This window comes from Mustela nivalis (assembly GCF_964662115.1).
Source record: "Mustela nivalis genome assembly, chromosome: 18".
Classification (NCBI taxonomy): Eukaryota; Metazoa; Chordata; class Mammalia; order Carnivora; family Mustelidae; genus Mustela; species Mustela nivalis.
The window spans coordinates 17,813,910-17,832,934 of NC_139037.1; the positions used below are offsets into that span (position 1 = coordinate 17,813,910).

The 19,025-nt window shown below is 59.2% G+C and overlaps 1 protein-coding gene across 3 annotated transcripts; it reads right to left on the reverse strand.

The window, feature by feature from the left end:
- Positions 1-1,646: 1,646 nt before the first annotated feature.
- On the reverse strand, positions 1,647-17,932 carry RIPOR1 (RHO family interacting cell polarization regulator 1). 3 transcript variants are annotated; one of them, XM_082711882.1, is made up of 22 exons: positions 17,761-17,932; positions 9,822-9,948; positions 9,552-9,704; positions 9,302-9,380; positions 8,592-8,615; positions 8,451-8,504; positions 8,161-8,313; positions 7,996-8,059; positions 7,856-7,899; positions 7,657-7,782; positions 7,126-7,274; positions 6,921-7,050; positions 5,182-6,837; positions 4,987-5,105; positions 3,966-4,098; positions 3,572-3,707; positions 3,308-3,469; positions 2,888-3,046; positions 2,563-2,759; positions 2,390-2,473; positions 2,183-2,273; positions 1,647-2,038 (listed from the first exon to the last, which is right to left on the reverse strand). In XM_082711882.1, the coding sequence occupies exons 2-22, from the start codon at positions 9,923-9,925 to the stop codon at positions 1,941-1,943; spliced, it is 3,915 nt and encodes a 1,304-aa protein (XP_082568008.1). In that variant the 5' UTR covers positions 9,926-9,948; positions 17,761-17,932; the 3' UTR covers positions 1,647-1,940. The 3 variants fall into 3 exon arrangements, with proteins under 3 accessions (XP_082568008.1, XP_082568007.1, XP_082568009.1); XM_082711881.1 differs by having other exon boundaries at positions 4,987-5,108; XM_082711883.1 differs by lacking the exon at positions 17,761-17,932 and adding an exon at positions 10,783-11,013 and having other exon boundaries at positions 4,987-5,108.
- Positions 17,933-19,025: the final 1,093 nt, after the last annotated feature.

The following is a 19,025-nucleotide window of genomic DNA, read 5'->3' on the forward strand; positions in this document are numbered from 1 at the left end:
CCAGGACCTGGTCAGCCAGCGTTCACTTCCTCTTTCCCCACTGCACAGGCTAGGCACGCTCTGAATCCAAGTGGACAGTCCTTCCCTACCAGTGGGCCTCTTGTGGGGCCCGATGCCCAAGGGGCTTCTTGGGGTGGTTCTGGGACTGCAACCTTCCTGCAGGGGCCCCTGGGGGCAGCCCCAAGCTGTAGCCAACTTTGGGTGCTGGTTTGGTTCCCATCACTTGTTTTCTCCATCCCCTCCACCCTAGCCAACCACCCAAAAAAACCGAGCTACTCACCATCCCCCATCCCCTCCACGCCACCCTTCACAGTTACCGAGAGCACAGGGCTGTGCCAATGTGTCGAGGTCTGTCTGCCTGCACCCCCAGCCCTCCCCCCACTCTTCTGGAATGAACCACCTGCATCCCCACACAGGTGTTTCCTGTGCGCCTTCCTGTTGGCCGTTTTTCTGCTCAGCTTGGCTTCCCCAGCAGGTGGTTAAAGGCCCAGCCAAACCTCCTCACACACAGCTCTAAAACACGGGGGGCGCAGGGCTGCCTGGGCATCGGGGTCACCCCCCCCACATGCCCCCAGGGGGTTGTTTGCACCTCATTGGCTGTGAGTGCGGGCACACACATTTTCCCCAGCATGTCCCACTGCAGTGCTTACACCCCAGGCACTGAGACACCAGAGTGGACTCCGGGAGTAAGGAGGGCCCGTTTTCCTTGCCCCTGGACAACAGTGAAAGCTCCGGAGGGAGAGGGGAAGGGTAGAGAGCCTGTTTGTCCAGCCTTGGGTGTGGGCCTCCCTCAGGCCCTCTTTGGAACAGGCCTGCTGCCCAGAAATCTCATCCCCGCCCTCCCACCCCCATAGAATTCTTAACCTTCTGGGGTTAACACACTCACGTGCCAGCAGCTCTGGGAAGAGGTGAGCCCTCCCCCTGGAGCCCTGCTTTCTGAAGCAGCAGTCTGGCCATGTCGGGGTGGTGGGAGCTCAGGGTTCAGTCAGGTTTGTTATTACAGAGAGGGGATGCAGCTTGGGGAGAGAAAACACTCGCTGCTCAGGGTCACGGGGGCAGCTCTCTGCATTTCCTGGCTCCCAGGCTCTAGCTCTTCCCCTCTGCGAGGATCTCCTTCTTCTTTCTATCCAGCCCGCAAGGAGCTCTTGGCTCTCAGCTCAGCCACCTTGGTAGGAAGCTGCTGAGGCTGACGGAGGCTAGACCCAGAAGCCTGGCATTCCCTGACGGGGTTCTGCTGCCCCCTTCTGGCCAGAAGCTCCAGGTCTTACCGCGCTTTTTGCTGAGGCCCTCCTCTGCCTCCAGGCGGCCTGGAGCCCGCAGCTAGGGCAGCTAGGGAGTCATTCCCAGGACTAGCACCTCTGGGCTCTCCCTAGACCAACCCCACAGTTTGGCTCCAGCCTGGGCCCATAGCTTCCAGGCACCCCCGGTCTCCAGACGGGGGCCTCCACCGCAACACCCTACCGCCCTCTTCCTCTGCTCTCTTTTCCAACCCCAGTTCCAGCCTCTAGGCTCTCTTCTACCTGAATTTCCAGGGCCAAAGCAGAAGTCATTGCCACAGTTGCTAGCGCAGACTCACTAGTGTCAGGAAGGGCCATGGCCAGAGGGTGCTGCAGCAGAGGGTCAGAAGCACACCAGGCCAGGCTGTGTAGGAAAGGCATTTTGCTTTTTTATTTTCTGTAAAACTCTGTAAATAAAATATAAAACCAGGGGGTGTGGTGGGACACTGATTTTGTGGCGAGTGTGCTGAGCCGAGGCTGGGAGGCACTGGACTGCAGGCACGGACTCTACCAACCCAAGAGCGACGGAAGAATATATTAGATTTTCATGGATGGGAATCTGTGGGGGAGAGGTGTCTGGAGCCAGCCCTCACCCTCCCTGCCAGTGCCTGCTAAGCCCTGAAAGTGAGGGGAAGGGGCACAGGAAGCCAGTGGGTAAGGAATTCAGAATGCCGTGCTGGCCATGCTGCCGGGCCCAAAGATGCGGGGCAGGGCGTCCAGGGACTCCTCCAGCCGTCGATGGGCAGACTGCCCCTCTTCCCCTGAAACAGGTAAGGATGGGCTCAGGAGTGATCCTAGCCCCACCTCTGCCCTCCCATCCCTGACTCCATCTCCCGCCAGCTCCCAGCAGCCAAAACGTTCCCGAACTTGACTTGACCCCCGTATGTCCCATCTCCTAGCCTCACCACACTGTTGCAGGCTCTGCCGAGCAGCCTCCCTCACGGCTTCTGTGTCCGTTTGGCACAGGTACACTAGGGGCTCAATGCCCTCAGGAGCCTACCAGGGGAGAGAACATCGAGGTGGGCCCAGAGGAGCAGGCGGGAAAGGCCCAGGGCCCAGGGCTGAGGGAGCCGCGAGGGGTGTGAAGCGGGGGATGGGCTGGCAGGGGTTACCTTGATGCAGCCCAGGGCCAGGCAGCCAGCCACCCTCGTCTGTACATCCTCATCCTCGAGCTGGTCCAGGAAGCAAAGCAGGGCCTGGGTAAGGGTAGGAGGGCAGATTTAGCCAGACAATGGGAGCCTGAGACCCCAACCTTTGCTTCAGGGAAGGCCTGCCTCACTCTCACCCGTTCCCGAAAGACTGGGCCCAGGGATAGGCTCCGGAGCTGGGTGCTGACAGCAGCCATGACCTTGTTGTTGCCATGGACCAGCAGTGAGCTGAGGGCCCGAAGCCCATCCCTCCGCAGCCGCCCCTCGGGCGCCAGCCTCAGAGCCTTCAAAACAACAGCCTGGTCATCCGAGTTCAAATTCTGCACCAGTAACACTGCAAGAAAGGGAGGGGCGGGACAAGGTGGAGCCTCCTGGGGTGGGGTCTTTTGTGCACTCCTGCTCCCACCCACACCTTCAGACCACAGGGTCAGGCCACTTTTGTGAGGAGAGCCTCTGCCTCACCCTCCTCAGCGGTTTCAGTCACATAGGCCTCCATGGAGGGGCTCTCCAAGGCTTCGACGTAACTCCAGAACTGGAAGACGGTGAACTGCTCTCCGGGACCTGGCTGGGGCCTCCTGGGCAGCTTCTGCCCTAGGGCATCCTCCAGGAACTTGACACACACTGTGGGAGGCAGCGTCGCAGGCCTCAGAGTTGGGATAGACCCTTATAGGGAAGAATGCTCCCGTCCCAGGTTCACGTCCAGGGATCCCCTCTCCAAACTCTATCCCTCTGGGTCCTTCTGTGCAAAGGAAACAGCCTTCGCTAGTTCTTCCCGGTGCTCAGCTCAGCAGATCTGTGTGGGCTGACCTGGCTTTTCCCGAGGTCCCACCACTGGGGATCTGAGAAGGGAGGGCAGAGGGGGCAGGGAGGCAGGCCACTCACCAGCCTCAGCTAGGCCCGGCTGGCGCAGGGAGAGACGGGCACTGTACTGATTGCAGAAGGTGAGAAGGACTCGCTCCACAGGGCAGATGAAGGGGCTGAGTCCCTCTGTGCACCGGTCCCAGAAGGCCAGGAAGCCGGGCCGGGAGGCTGAGAACTGCACCACTGTGAGGAGGTGCAAAGGAGCATCAGCAACCAAGCAGGTGGGCGGCATGTAGAGGGGGCTGGGTAAGGGAGGAGCTTCTGGGCCGACAGGGTCTTTTTTACCTTCCTGGGCAGAGGTGGCAGGGATTTCCCATCGCCTGCTAAGCTCGCACACGGCCTCCAGCACTCTGGCCTCCCTCAGCAGCCGCTCCAGGGCCCATGCCTCCTGGCAGCGCAGGGGCCCAAAGGTGCCCAGTTTCTGGAGAATAGGGGTGCCAGGCGACTAAGACCTCAGGACAGGACTGGGGAGGGTGGAGCCCAGGGACTACAAGTCCCAGCATGCATGGAGAGGTGGGGGTAGCCAGAATACGGGAGGCTCAACCAGAGCTCAATGCTAGGGCCCTGGGGCAGTGGGGAGTGTAAGTCAGAGGAAGCATGGCAGGCCAGGATTGAAGTGCGGGGCTCCCTGGGATAAGGGGCTACAAAAGGAGGGTATGGGGAATACCACTAGCCTCACCAGCAGGAGGCGGCTGCAGTGGTACAGGTGCTGGACCAAGGCAGCGTCCAGAGCTGGACACTCCGTGCTGAGGGGGCGGGCACTGGGTAAGTCGAGGCTGTCCTCAGCCCCAGGCTCCAGGCTGTTTGGGGGCCTGAGAGAAAAACGGGGTCAACCACCCCAGGAGCACACGTCACCATGTGGTCACCAGTGTATTTTTATTAAGGTTACCCTATCCCCACAATGGAAGAACAGACGATGTGCACAGACAACAGAGACAATGGGTAAGTTCGTGGAGGACTTCTGGAAGGAGGAAGGGACTAGGACCAGCAGGTGGTAGCGGGGATCTCCAGGGTCTGTCTGCCTTTTGCCACCTCCAGCTACAACCGCCGGGACCTCTGGGGCTGGGACAGGTAGGAGTAGGGGTGCATGCAGGATGGTCTACACAATGTGGACTGCAAGGAGTTATGGCCCAAAGCGTGCAGGGCACGGGGTCCTAACCCGGGCAGCAGCAGAGGGAGGCGGGGCTGGGCACAACCCTCCGACGGGATTTGGCAAAGGCTCCTCTGGGACAGGGAGCCACGGGGCTGGGTTCTCTGGGGAAGCCTGGGTTGAGACAGAGGAGGTTGATGCTGGGGGACCCAGGACGCATGGGCAGGCACTGAAAGGGCTTGTTCAGAGGGCAGATCCAAGGTGATGCCAGGGGAAAGAGGTGGAGCTGGAGGATCGGGAGCTGATGGGGCCCCACGGGAGAGGCACGCATTGCAGGGACCGGGAGGAGGGAGGTCAGAAGTTCTGGGGACACAGATGGGGTTAGAAACAGACATCAAGGACACATGAGGACTACACAGGGTGGGGGTGGGATGAATACAGATGTCCCCGTTGGCAGGTGCACCCTCTCCTGCCCACCCCCCATCTACCCCCAGTCTTGCTGCTCTCCTTGTGTGCTCCACCTGGCCCCACCTCACCTGTTCCCCTTTCTGGTCCTTCTCCCTCACCTGGCGCTCATCTTACCTCCTCCCCCTCATCTGGCCCCTCTTACCTGTCTCCAGGACCATCCATGTCTTCATCTTCATCCTCATTGAGGAAGCTGAAGCTCTCCAGGGCATGTTCCACAGTGATACTCAGGCTGGAGGCCCGGCTGCGAGTCAGGCCTTGTCTCTGCTGGGGTTGTGGAGAGAGTTAGTGGCACCGCCACCACCTGGCTGCCCTCCCCGGCCCGCCTGGCCCGCCTCACCATGAGCAGACTCTCCAGCCGGGTCACCTCCTGCTCCAGGCCCTGCAGCTCAGGGAACTGGCCACGGTAGTCATCCAGGGCAGCCATCAGGGCCCCCAGGGCCTCTTCCAGCCTCCTATCCCCAGCCCCTCCAGCTGCCCCTGGAACCTGGGCCCGGGTGGCCATGGCTAGGCTAGGGTCTAAATGCTGGGGCACAGGGGCTAGAGGTGAAGGAGGTGGGCTTGGGCTCTGAAGGGCGGGCTCCCCTAGGGCGTCTGGAGAGTGACTTTTGAGGGGTTCCCAACTGGAACAGGCAGGACTTGGGTAGGAGAGGCTGGGGTCTATGGGGTCTGCCTGAGTGCAAGGAGCAGAGGCTGGGTAGCTGCAGGATAGGGTGTGGATGCCTGGGAGGGTAGGGTCTGTGTTTTCAGAGGGGCTGGGAAGCATGGCATCGTCTGGAGAACTGGAAGAGCTGTGGGTTGTGACAGGATGCGTGGGGCTCCTGGTGGTCTGGACTGGGTCCTTAGCTTTGGGGACAGGACTTGCAGTGGTGTGAGTTGACATTCTGACTTTGTGAGTAGGGGTTGTAGCAGTATGGGGAGGGCTTGCAATGGTTTTTGAGGGGCTTGTGGTAGTATGGGTGGGACTTGCAGTGGCATGGGTGGGGCTTATAGTGGTGTGGGTGGGGCTTGTAGTGGCATGGGTAGGGCTTGCAGTAGTGTGGGTGGGGCTTGTAGTGGCATGGGTGGGGCCTGCAGTAGTGTGGGTGGGGCTTGTAGTGGCATGGGTGGGGCCTGCAGTAGTGTGGGTGGGGCTTGTAGTGACAAAGGAGGGGCCTGCAGTAGTATGGGTGGGGCGTGTGGTAGTGTGGACAGGGCTTGTGGTTGTCTGTACAGGGCCTATAGTATTGGGGGTAGGAGCTACAGTAGCGAGGGCAGAAAGCATTGCTTCCTTGGTGGGTCTTGCGGTGGTCTGGGCTGGGGTTGTGGCACTGGGGGCAGAGACTGTAGTGGAAGGGGTAGAGACCATGGGCTTGTGAGTGGAACCTGTGGTAGTGTGAGTGGCGCTTGGAGCACTGTGGCTGGGGCTAATGGCATTAGAGGTCGAGCTTGTAGTGGTATGGGTGGGGCCTGGCAGTTCAGAAGAGCTAGCATCTGTGACCTTGTGAACCAAGTCTAGATGTGCAGACAGGTCTGGGTCTGTAGATGTGTGGGCAGGGCCTGTTGTACTGAGGGTAGGGTTTGTGGCAGAATGGAGAGGGTCCACAGCAGGAGGGACAGGACCAGGTTGCTCCCCATGGGTGGGATCTGGGTGTGCATGCAGGCTAGGTCCCTGAGCTAGATTTTCTAGACCCAGAGCCTCCACTGAAGCCTCAGCCAAGGCAGCGTCCACACTGGCCTCACTGATATGGCTCAGAGTCCGGCTGTAGGGGGCATGCCCATTGGCCAGGGCTGGGGCTTTGGCCCCCTCTTCATCCACGGGCCTAGAGGTTGGGGTCTCAGGCCTACGGAAGGTGACCTGAATGGGTAGAGGCTCAGGCTGCTGCACCAGAGGCCTGGGGGCTGAAGAGTGGCGGGCAGTGCCTGAGAGCTGGGGGCTGGATGAGTCGTCTGAAGATTCAGATGACAGGGACCATGCTGTCCCATTCTCCAGCTCCTCCTGCCGCCTCAGCATATTCTGGGAGAGAGGAAAGGGCGTTTCAGGACCACCCCAGGGAGCCCCTGGGGGATGGTGGGGCCTAAGCCTGAGCTGTGACTCACATAAAAAGCCTGTTCCCGAAGTGAGGGTGTGTCTGGTGGGCTCTGGCTATAGGTGGAGAAGCGTTTGGTGACTGTGGAGGCCTTGTTGACAGTGGAAGCAGTTGAGGGCTGGTCATCCTTGTCGAAGGGGCTGGGGAAGAAAGAGGCTGTTAGCAGGTGCCACAGGTCCCCTGGATCTGTCCCCAAGCCGCTCAGCAACACCAACCTCCATGTGACTTCCAAGCTGAGCTTGATGGTGCCGAGGTCATTGATGTCCACAGCTACCACTTGGGGCAGGGCAGCAAACAGGTCCTTGGTCTCACAGGAGACACTGCCTACAACCACATGGTTGGCCAGACCCTTCAGTTCTGTCACCTGTAGCCAGGAATGCATCATGAGATCACAAGGGTATAGGGGTCATGAGATTATGGGAGATCAGAAGTCTGAATGTGCATAGGGGTTACATGACAGTCACAGGGTCATGGGACCATGGGAAAGTTGCAGGAAGTAGAATTTTCTGAGTGATGGGGGGCCATGGAGGATTAAAGCAGCCTGGGAGCATGGGGATCACAGAAGTCTGAGTTTGTAGGGTCACTGAGGTCATGGGGGTCACAGCCTCATGGAGGTCCAGGAGGTCAAACATTCACAAGATGAGAAGATTATGAGAAAATCACAGTGTCACGAAGGTCATGGGGGTCACATATTCACAGGAGTCACAGGATCACATTGCCCTTTGGGTCCTGGGAAGATATATCACCTTGATGGACAGGAATTCCGTAAGAAGAGGAAGAAAGACGGTTTCTTCACTGTCCCACACCTGCTTTCCGCTACCCTCAATTCGGCCCCGTAGTTTCCAGCGCTGCCGCCCATATTTCATGCAGATCTAGGTGAAAAGGCAGGATGAGGCACTCCTCGGTGTTGGGACCCTCCCACCCCAGCCCTGCATATTCTCATACCTCATACTGATCGCCTACACACAGCCTGGCGAAGCCAGCCAGCCCTGGGAATTGGGGGAGAAGAAGGTGAGCCATGTTGAGGGGTCTCAGGCAAACAATTCCCTCTCCCCACCAACAGTCTGCCCCCATCCACTTAGTACCTTTCATCCGGAGATGGAACTCGCCCAGCTGTGCCTCTAGCTCACTCTCCAGCAGACACATGCTCTGAGAGGGGTGGGCAGGGACAAGACAGGGTCAAGAACCAGTTTCCTCTCACCAGCTCTACTATACCCTGTGTCTCTGCCTCCAGGACACCTATCTCTCACCTCTGTGTACTCGCGATGCCCTCGAGTGGCTTCGGCCAGGCTGTCTCGGGCCTCGCGGCTCCCCGGGGACCCAGTGCTGTAGGCACGGACCATGTTGTAGGCACCATCCCGGAGACGCCGCTGGACACAGTATGCCTCATAGAGTTCATCAATCTGCGCAGATGAGTGAGGTGGTACTGGAGAACTTGAGACTCATTACGAGGCTTGCTCAGCTAGCCCTCCCCCTGCCCATCCCCGTGATATCAGTCTCCAGCCCCACTTGTGCGCACAGAGGTGTGCTGCCCATATACCTTGCTGGCGTGGAACTCCAACCGTCGCAGGAAGCGTTCGATGGACTTGACTTGCTGAGGGAGAGATATATCAGGAGGGGCCAGAATCCTTTATCCTCCCCATGAGCTAACCTCTTCCAACACCATTCTCTACACACTCACCTTGTCCAAGTCATACAGGAAGCCCTGCAGGGAAGGATGAGAGGAAGCACTTAGGCGGCTCGGGAAGCATTCTAGCAGGGGCACCTGCCCACCCAGAGCCAGCTAACCCCCCTCCTGCACAGCCTTCCCCCACCTCTTACCACAGTCCACAGCCGCTCCACTCAAAGCATGGACTGACTCACCTTCCCACATGCCTGGCCTTTGGTGGATGTTAGTGACATAGGGTCTGGTCCTCAAGACCCCTCCTGTACCCCTCCCCTGACCTCTTCCCCTGGGGTCCCTCCCCTGGCCCACTCCCTTTCCTGCACCCACTAGGAAGAGGTTCTCTCTACCAGGGAACTCTCATTCTTCAAGACCCAGCAGAGCATTCTCCTCTAGGAAGCTCTGACTTGTTCCTGGGGAAGAACCAGGACTATCAGTACTGCACTGTAGCCTCCTGCTATCCGTGTCTGTGGCAGTCCCACCCACCCCACCGAAAGCTCCCATGGCAGATACTGGGTCCTGGGCAGAAACTGTACACAGCCTGGGTAAGGCGGGGCTAGAAACCTGCCCAGCCCCAGCCTTTCCTGGTATCCTGTTTTCTAGTCACAGTTGGGCTAGGTCACCCTAGCAAACAGCCCTGATGTCACCAGCGGCTGGTGCTACCCAGTCCCCCATACCACAAAGGCAAAGAACAGTAGTCTAGGCATCCTTGTGAACCCTTTACTCACCAGGCGGGAATTCCTCTTGGACTCCCTAATCTGTCCCTGGAGTTTCTCCTGCTCCTGCTGGTGCACTTCCAAATAGGCCCTGGGGAAAGGGGCGACTACAAGAATTAGCTTACCTTTGCAGCCCCAGCGGCCCAGGGTACGGGCAGTGGGAAGAAGATATATATAAGGCTCGGGAGGGTTCCTACTAGCAGTAAGGGGATGAGGGCTTCGGGAGGGGTCCTGGGATAAGGCAATGGGAGGAGTTCCTTACGTCAGGCCCCGCTTGAGCGCAGTGTACACCAGGTCCAGCCGCTCAGGCTGCGGGACCTTAGGGGCAGGGTGCGCCACGGCAAACATCCTGGATACTCGGGAAAGCGCTGGGGGCTTCCGTGGAGGCCCCGGGGGACTGAAGGCCGGGAAGCTCCTGAAGAAGAGGCTACACTCAGAAAGGTCCAAGAACGAGTCCCCAAACCCTCACTGCATACCCAGCTCCAACCCCGTCACACTCTCTTGACCCCATCAGCTCCCCTCGGCTGCCTACCTGGGCCCCCGCTCGTGGCTGCCGAGGACGCCTGCGAAGGACTGGCTCCTATTGACCCGGGCGCTGAGCAGGCGGCGCTGCGGCCGCACCGACAGGGACATCATGGAATGAGTCCGCGCGGGGCTCCCTGGGGGGTGGCGAGGGCGGGTGTCCAGCGCCAGTCAGACTTTTGAAGCCCCCTCCGGAGGCCCGGGCTCTGTATCTTAGTCCTGCCGGACACCTCCTGACGCCCGGAGTCCGACAACCCCGCCGGCCCCGGCGCTAATGACAGGGCGGCCGGGCGACTCGGCCTCGGACTCAGCGTGGCCTCGGCTCGGCCCCCACTTCCTGCAGAGGTGCAGGCTCCGCCTGTCGCGGGGCAGGAAGGGGGGTCGCGCGGGGACCCTCCCCCGGCTGGGAAGGGGCAGGAAAGGGGCGGGGCGCGTGAAGAATGTGCGGAAGCGCCTGTTTACCCGGGGGGCGGGGCGGGCTCCCCAGCCCTGCCCCTGAACTCACCCCCCACTGCCCGCAACAGTGACCAGGAGCTCCCGCGCCCCCACCCCGCGAGCCCGCGGGAGGTCACCGGGTGGGGTGCACACTCTTAGCCCAGCGGAGCTGCCCGACAGGCCCGGCAGGCACGGGGTTGGCTCTCGCAACCCGCCCGCCCCGCGAAAACTGCTCCCCTCCAGCCCCCACCCGCTCGCCGGCGCCGAGACGCCAGAGCCCTCCCAGCGCCCAGCGGCCGGGGGATTCCCAGAGTGGGGGGCAGTGCCAAGAAATGCCCTGCCTCTGCCACCTTCCTGTGACTCCGACCTAGAAACTGAGTCACAGATGGACGCCTTCGCCCGCACCCTTAGCGGGAAGGGATCCGCCGCAGACCCCCGCCCTGCTCCAACGAAACACGTGCCCCTGGACCCCAGAGTCCGGCCCACACCCCCTGTGGCCAGCCCCAGAGCCTTCGCAGCCCCAGGCCGGGTCCTACCTCTCTTCTTGGCACTCATGGTAGGTCCAGGACAGCTCCCCACCCCCTGCGCTTGCCCTCCCACCCCTGTGTCCCCACAGGCCCAGGGCCACTAGGTGCTGGCCGAGCGGGGCTCCGCGCTCGCTCCCAGCGACTCCGGCTCGGGCTTCAGCTCCTCCCCGCGCCGCCCCCCGCCCAGTTCCTGCCGCCTGACTCAGCCCGCCGGGATGGGGCGGGACCGGCTGGACCAGGGGGGGCACCGGGCCCTGGGACTGGCGGGCCTCTGGGGGGGGGGTGCCTGGGGGTTCCCTTGGGGGAGGAGACTGAAGTGGGTCCTCTCGGCGGGGGGGTTAGGAGTTCGGGTAAAGGGAGTTGAGCGAGGCGCCGAACAAGGGGGATAAACGGGGATGAAGACCCTGAGCTGGACTGGATGTAGTGAGACTAAGGGGCTCCCACAGCGGCTGCAGAGGCGTCCTGAGAGAGGACTAAGCACAGAGAGGGCTGCAAGTTGGGATTCTGAGGGTGTAAAGACTGGAAAGCCGTGCTGAGGTAGTGGAAGGAAGAACTGTGGGTGTGGAGTGGAGGGTCTATGCCAATGGAGGGCAAAGTCAGGAACTGAGCATGAGGGGTCTGGGAGGCGGAGAAGAGAGAGGGGCTAAAAGTGAGGGGTTAAAAGTATGGGCCTGGACCAAGCTTATATTATGTGTTGCTGCCCAAAGAAGGAAGCAGAGATGGAAGTGGTACAGAGTGACACAGCCCCCATCCACCCAGGGGGTGTTCAATCTAGGGACACTCCCTGGCACCCCCAGGCCCTAGGGAAGAGGATCAGGTCCCACTTCCCAGCCAGGGCCTCCTCTCAAATAGAAGATGCATTCTAGGGGTGCCTGGGTGGCTCAGTGGGTTAAGCCGCTGCCATCGGCTCAGGTCATGATCTCAGGGTCCTGGGATTGAGTCCCGCATCAGGCTCTCTGCTCAGCAGGGAGCCTGCTTCCCCCCTCTCTCTCTCTGCCTGCCTCTCTGCCTACTTGTGATTTCTCTCTCTGTCAAATAAATAAAATCTTAAAAAAAAAAAAAAGTTGCATTCTAGAATGAGGGCCCCTCCTTCTGGCCACCAGCTCACCTAGCTGAATTTCCCTGGTGTTGACCCTTACCCACCCCCAGTATCTTTTCCTTGAATTTTCTTCATCCACCTCCAGCCTAAATAGAGGCTACCATGCCCAGGGACTAGTGGGCATTGGAAGGGCTGGATGCTCCCCCATCCTGTAAATACTCCTGCTTCTTGATGCTCCATTCTGCTTGCTTTCTCCCTGAGAGGCTGGGGTGGGCCCAGGGCTCAGCATTTCCAACAAGCCCACCACTCCCCTATAGACTCAGATGCAAGGTGCCCAAGGACTCCAGTTTGAGAAGTGCTATCCTCCCCTCTCTCCTTGAAGACCAGGTGCTGTGCGCCCTATATTAGCAACTGTGTATCCCTGTGGATTGTCTTGCCCAACACTGGCCCTTCAGCTCCCATCAGCCACCTTCCATGGGAACACGCCTGGCTCTGGAATGCCCCTTTCCTAAATCGCAGCCACAGTGACTCGAACCTTGAGTTTCTCTCCATCACTTCTACCCACCCCGTCTTCTGCCTGAGACCTCTTGAGCCCTCTGCTCATTTCTTCAACTATTCACTGAGTGACAACTCTGTGCCAAGTGTGTGTCACCGGAGATACAGCCCAGATTTGCAGAGACACCATCCTGCACAGACCTCACCACTGGCCTCTGCTTCCCTTCTCTCTGCCAGCTCCCTCTACCTTCTCTTCCCTGCACACCCTTCTCCCCAGCCTAGAGCCACAGCCCCCACTCCATCGCTCGCCTGCTAATATCCCAGCACTCTGTGCTTCTCTCCTACCTGACAGAAGCCAACACTGGGCAGCCCACCTCCCTGCCTTCTCTGTGCCGCCACATGGGGCGGGAGCTAGCTGTTAGGGGGCCTCACACAGCAGCTGGGCTGGAACCGCAGAGCCATTCTCTCAACCTCGGCCAGGCTCTCGTTTCCCACCTGGGAAATTCTCACGTGTGGCCCTACTCATCTTTCTTCCTTCTCATAGATGATGAGTATTTCGGACTTTCTCCACAAGCCTCCAATAAGCTCGAGTCACTCCCACATGAAAAATGAGAACAACCCTGGCCAACTACCCAGATGCCCATCCATAGATAATGGAACCCCACACGGCAAAAAGAACAGACAACGTATAACCACACATGACACTGTGGAAAAATCCTACATAAAGAAGCAAGACTACAACAGAGGATGTGTGTAGGGTTCCCTTGATATGAAGTTCAAAACCAGACAGAACTCATCTATGGTGACAGAAGTCCGAATACTAGTTACCCTTTGGGAGGGAGTCATAGCCAGAAGGGGACACAAGGGGGCTTCCAGGGTGCTGGCAGTGTTCTCTATTTTCTAATCTGGCTTCTATTTCCTGATCCTATGTGGGTGTGTTCCCTTGTAAAACATGGGCTGAGCTGTACACTTAGGACATGCCCCCCCTTAGCTGTATTTTAATATAAAGTTGACTGTAATAACTCCACAATGAAATGACCCCTCTGTGGACCCCACATCTCTTTCCAGCGACCCCACCCATCGCTCCACTTCACCTTTTCAGAGTCCAATTTCTTGAAGAGATGTTTACCTCAATTTCCTTTCTGCCACCAGCCAGTTCTCTTCCCACCCCCGGCCACCTTCCACACCCAGCACTCCCCTGACTGGTCAGTGACCTCCCTGCTGCTGAATCCAGTGTCCAAGGCTTAGACCTTATCATGCTTGATCTCAGTAAAGCTTTCCACTCTGGGGCTCTCTTCCTCTCCTTTGAGCCTTTCCTTCCCTTGAATTTCAAGAGGCAACAACATGCTCCTGGTTTTCCAGGCCCCCCCCCCCTCCCGCGGCTTTGCATCTTATTTTCCCACAGGAGATCCGTCTTTCTCATCATCCCGGAAGGGCCTCATCCTCCTCACTCTTGGGCTGGGAACATCTCCCACACCTCAAATGCCGTCTAAATGTTGCCAGCTTCCTTATCTCTTCCTTGCCCCAACGGCTCTTCGAGCACTAGGCTTCTATATCCAACTGCCTGCTTGTTGCCTCCCCGGAAGCTGAGCGACAGTGCAGAGTGGGCTGTGGGCATGCGCTGAGTTTAAGTCCCCTTCTCAAACCTGACTCTCAGTCAACCTCCCTGTGACAGCCCCACTACCTCTTAACCCAGTTGTTCAACACAGAAACTAGGAGTCATCTGGGACGCCTCTGTCTCCGCTGTCCCCACATCCACTCAGCCGCCCACTTCTGCCATCTCTGGAATCTGCCCCCTCATCTCTACCCCCATGGTTAGAATTCGGGTCCAAGCTGTCACCACCTCTCACCTAGAACCCTACTGCAACTTCCTAACGGGTTCCCTGTCTCCACAGTAATCCACAATGACTCTTTTTTTTTTTCCTTAAGGGTATCCAGCTTTATTTTACATGGTTGCCTACATTTTTTTTTTTTTAATATGCTCTGTGCCCAATGTGGGGCTTGAACTCAAGAACCCGAGATCAAGAGTTGCATGCTCTACTGAGCCAAAGGCGCCTCCTGCATTATTTATTCAATAACAACATTGCTCTTCTTACAATTCCAGTCATCTGACAAAAGCACAAAAACCGTGCTTTGTCAAGTGCTTCCTATAGGCCAGGCCTTGACTTAATTAACTAACATCATCTTATTTAATTCCAGTAACAGTCCTAACAGGGGTAAATCCTTTTAGCCCCATCTTGCAGATGAGAAACCTAACTGGCTGTGTGACCTTGGGCATGACATTTCTTAACCTTTTTGGGCTTCAGCTACCCCTCTGTTAAATGAGCATAATGACAATGACTGCCTCCCAGGGCTGCTGGGAGTCTGAAATGAGCTACTTCTCTCTCCCGGGAGTGTTTGGGGAAGGGAAAATTAAACGTGGGGTTGGGAATTTGGGGTGGACACACTGCCACATTTTAAGCACATGACAAATATTAACTACTGTTATTAATAATTATTAATCTGCCCAGGATTACACGGCTTGTAAGTAGTAGGGCCAGGATTCAAATCCAGCCAGTCGGACCCCAGGCCTCTAAGTCTTTAACATACCTCTCCCTGACTCTTGTGAAACATCCATGGGTGACCCCCTACCCCAGGGATAAAGTCTAGATTCTCTGACATGACCCCCACCACCCTTCAGGCTCTGTGCCCCCCCCCCCATATGCCTTCAACCTGTCCTCCACTCAGTCCCCGCTCCTCTCACCGTCTCTGTTCCAGCTACCGTGACCTTCCCGATACCCGCAATGCTCTTTAGCCTTGGAGCAGTGGCTGCCTTTGCTCCTGTACCCTCCTCCCATACTCTGCGCCTGAACGACTCCCTCTCTTTTTTCAAGTCTTGCCCTATGACTTCTTCCTCCAGGAAGCCTGCCCTGGGTTGGTTCCCCCTTTCAGGCGCCTCATAGCTTCCTTCCTCTGATCCCTGAGACCACATAGTTTAGTTGTCAGTTCTCCTTTAGCATCTATCTTCCAACCAGACTGTGAACTCTGGGGGCAGGTGCCTGCTTGTGGGGTTCACCGCTATGCCCTCTGGGTCGCACACCAGGGAGATGAGGGAGGGGGCTCAGTGAGCTGCGCTGCCTGGACACAGGAGGGGTTGCTTAAGGGGCAGATTTCAAGTTCATGCCCACCCCAACTCCCCTAACCTGCACACAGTTTTCCTTGTCCCTTCCCCGCTTTCTGATTCTATCAGCAAGTAGCGTCCTGCTCCCTGGGGCATAGGGCAGGGTGGGGACGCCTGGGATTCTGGAACTGGGTAGGAAGGCTAGAATCAGGGTAGGCTAACTGTCCCAACACTTGTCTTTCTCTGACCGGGACTCTGCTGCCACCAACTCCCTACCTAGTCCCTGACAGGGACCAAGACGTGTAACTGTTAGTCTGCACTCTCACCAAAGGATTATCCGAACAGCCACCTGAGTGACCATTTCAGTGGGTGGAAAGGCAGGACAGAGAAAGAGCCCAACCCCTTTGTGCTGAGGCAGAGGGCCCACCTTAACTGACGGGGGCTGAATGATGGGAGCCAGAGGACTCTCTGGACTCATGCTACTCCCGAAGTCTGTTCTGGACAGGGGAAAGATCCCAGGTCCTAAAGATTATGGGCCTTGTAGTACAGCCAGCTCCAGGCAGAAGGGAATGGAAACCCCGGCCCCAGACTCCTCCACTCCCAATACCCTCTATGCCAAAGTGGTGCATTTGTGTGGGACGTGGGACGGGAGGTCTCACCACCTGCACTGCACGGCTCAGCGGTGTGCCCGGCCAGGCCAGCAGCCTCGCCAGGACTCCCCTGTTCAGCCCCGCCCAGGCACGGGGCTGCCCCGGACTGAGGTAAACAGACGCTAAAAATAACCGGGGCAAGGGGCGGCTGCAAGGAGAATGGGGTCCCTAACCGAACCTGTTCCTGTCTCCATGGCGACTGACCCCCAACCTCGGCTGCTGACGTCATGCCACAGCTGCCTGAGCGGGAGGGAGGGGGGCACGCAACGCCTGGGACCCCCCACCCCGGAACCAGGCGGAGGCGGCCCTGTGGCTTCACTTCCTGCCGGCCCCCTCCCTGGTCAGCTGGTCACATTCCCGGGCTGGCGGCGCCCTGGAAGCCTGGTGGCCTCCCTTGGGCCGGGCCTGGCAGGGTCGGGAGTCCCCAGCCACAGTGGAGGGCCAGGGCTGACTGAGCCTTGCCCTCCTCACCTGCCTTTCCACCCAGGGTGGACCCAGCCCGGCTCCCTCCATGCTCCCCTCACCCCCACCCACATCAGGCCTCTATCTCTAGCTGCTTGCCCCACAGAACTCAGGAGAGGGAGGGGGGGTGGAAGTGGAAGCTAAGCCAGGCCTGATTGTCTCGCTAGAGTATTTTGTACCTCACTCTTCAGTCTCATTCCCCACACCCCCTCCATGCCACAAAGGTGGTAGTACAATGGCAAAAATTGTGATCTGGCTCTAGTTCCCACTTCTCCCTAAGCCGGATGTGTGACCTTGAGAATATTACTTCACCTCTCTGGGCCGGCTTCTGCATCTGTCAGATTGCTATAACCCTCCTTGTTAGCCTGTTCTGGGGTGAACGCTGCAGGCCCAGGGTGAGGTCCCACAGATGGTGGCCGGGGCACGTTCACTGTTATATCTGTTACATGAGACTGCACACAGTAGGTACTCCGCCAGCTAGTCTGGACCCGAATTAGGATCAGTCCAACAGAACTGGCTGGGAAGGGTCAGTTCTGGAGACTGGACTCAGACCTCAACAAGGAGAGGCGGACAGAGGGTGCCCAGGGCAGACTGAGCCAGATCCCTAGCCTTGGTGAGCAGCTCCTTCTCCAAAACAGTTCTGCAGGGTGCCCAAGCCTGGCTGCTTGCAGAGACCCCTCATCTGCCTCCCATTCCCATTCCCCGGGATAGGGTCTGTTACCCCGCCAGGCCGGGGAGATCACCTCCAGATTCAGCCATTTGGGTGAAAAGCCCGGCCACAGGCCAGGATCGGCCACCTCGGGCCGAGCCCCAAAGCCGCTTAGGCCGGCCGGTAGGACCAGAGAGATTAGCTCATCTCCCTTATCGCCCCCTCCCCACTCCCAGCTCAGCCTCCCCCCGCGACGAGGGCAGCGGGGGCTCCCGGAGAGCGCCCCTGCCAGCGCCCAGGCTGGCGCCTTGGGCCCGCCGTCAGGCCCGGCCCACCCCAGATTCCGGGGCAAGGGCCGCCTGGGCCTTGCCTTGGGAGGGAAGAAGGCCCAGAGGCGGCGGCTTTTGTGGGCGTCCTCCGCGCCCGGGGGGAGGGGTGGAAACACACCGCGCGGCTCGGGTCCCGGGGATGGGTCGATGTGGGACAGGGCCGCAGCGGGGGCAGCAGACCCGGGACCGACGGGGAAGCACCGGGAGCGCCGCGCCCATCCTCGGCACGGCCCGCGGGGCCGGGAAACGGCGGTGACACTCACATGGCTGGCGCTGGGTTGCGCGGACCTCGCGCTCTCCGTGCGGGCGTCCCTGCCTGGCCTGGTCGCGCCGCAGCTGCCGCTGTCGCCGCTGCCGGTGGCGTCCGCCCCTCCTGCCGCCCGCCGCCCGCCGCCCAGACACCCCGCTCCTCCCCGGCCCGCCGGGCCCCACCCACTGCGCTCCCGCGGCTCCCGCACCCGAGGAGGTGGCCACGGCTCGCTCCGCCCTCTCGGGTAACGGGGCAGGCCAGTGGCCCTCGGGGTCCGCGGGGAGGCGGGGCCCTGGAGGACGCGAGGGCGGTGGGAGTTCTCGGCGGTCGGTGTTCGGGATCCGCGGGAACTGGGCCGCTACTAGCAAAGCCAGTCCCATTTCTTCCCACACAGAGCCCAAAACAGTGTGCGCCGGGGAACCCCGCTGGCCTGACCCCTTCTTAGAATCTGTGGTCTCTAGAGCCCTTTCAGGCCCTCCTATCTGTGACCACCTGAAACAGGTCTGGAGCGGCCACTGCTGGGTTGGGTTGGTTGGAGGAAGGGATGGGGCAGTTTCTGGGAGGGGAACAAGGGGGCCTGAAGCCTAGCCATTCGACACCTGGCCGTGCATTCACCACTCATTGGTTACTGGCTTCTGGGGAGCCTCAGGCCTTGCTCACAGAGCATGGCAGCTTCTGAGTCCCTGGGCTTGGGTATGTTGGCCAAGGGCACCAGAGCCCAGTCCTTCCCAGTAAGGGGACCAGAATACTGCCTCTCCCCTTGAGTGGGTCAAGGTGGAGCTAAGAGCTCTGGGCCTCACCCTTCAGGTTTCACTCCGTAGTCCTTCACCTTTAGAGGCAGCACAGACATACCAGGAGCAGGCTGAAGGACCTTCAGAGGTTCTTGGATATCTGCACCCCTAGGCTGGTCTTCACAATCCGGAAGTTGTGACGGGTGGCAGAGGCCCTCAGGGGCACTGACATCCTCTCCGTTGCCAACTCTTCCAAGAGACACACCTCACCCTCTCCAGTTCTCAGGGCTCCCAGCCCCTCCTCTTTGCCTTCCTTTGCCACCTCTCTCTTTAGACCTTGAACCTGGTGATTGCTTTCAGGGACAGGGTTCTCTTTATTTCCCTACCCTACGGCATCACCCAGTCCCAAGGCTTCCATCCATCCACTGCTCAGCATCCCGAGCTGTCCTCCATGCTCGGAGCCCTCTCCTGTTTGAGCCTCTCGATGACCCACCAGACCTCATGACAGGCCCCTGAAGGACTCTTCTTCCTTTTTGCCTCATTTCCG

Bases quoted from the DNA above. Each gene is read 5' to 3' on its own strand.
- RIPOR1 (XM_082711883.1), bottom strand. The intron at 2,274-2,389 runs GTAACCCCTGCC...CTCCCCTGGTAG, and splicing joins TGGCCCTGGGCTGCATCAAG to GCTCCTGAGGGCATTGAGCC. The intron at 2,039-2,182 runs GTGAGGCTAGGA...TACCTGTTTCAG, and splicing joins GCAGAGCCTGCAACAGTGTG to GGGAAGAGGGGCAGTCTGCC.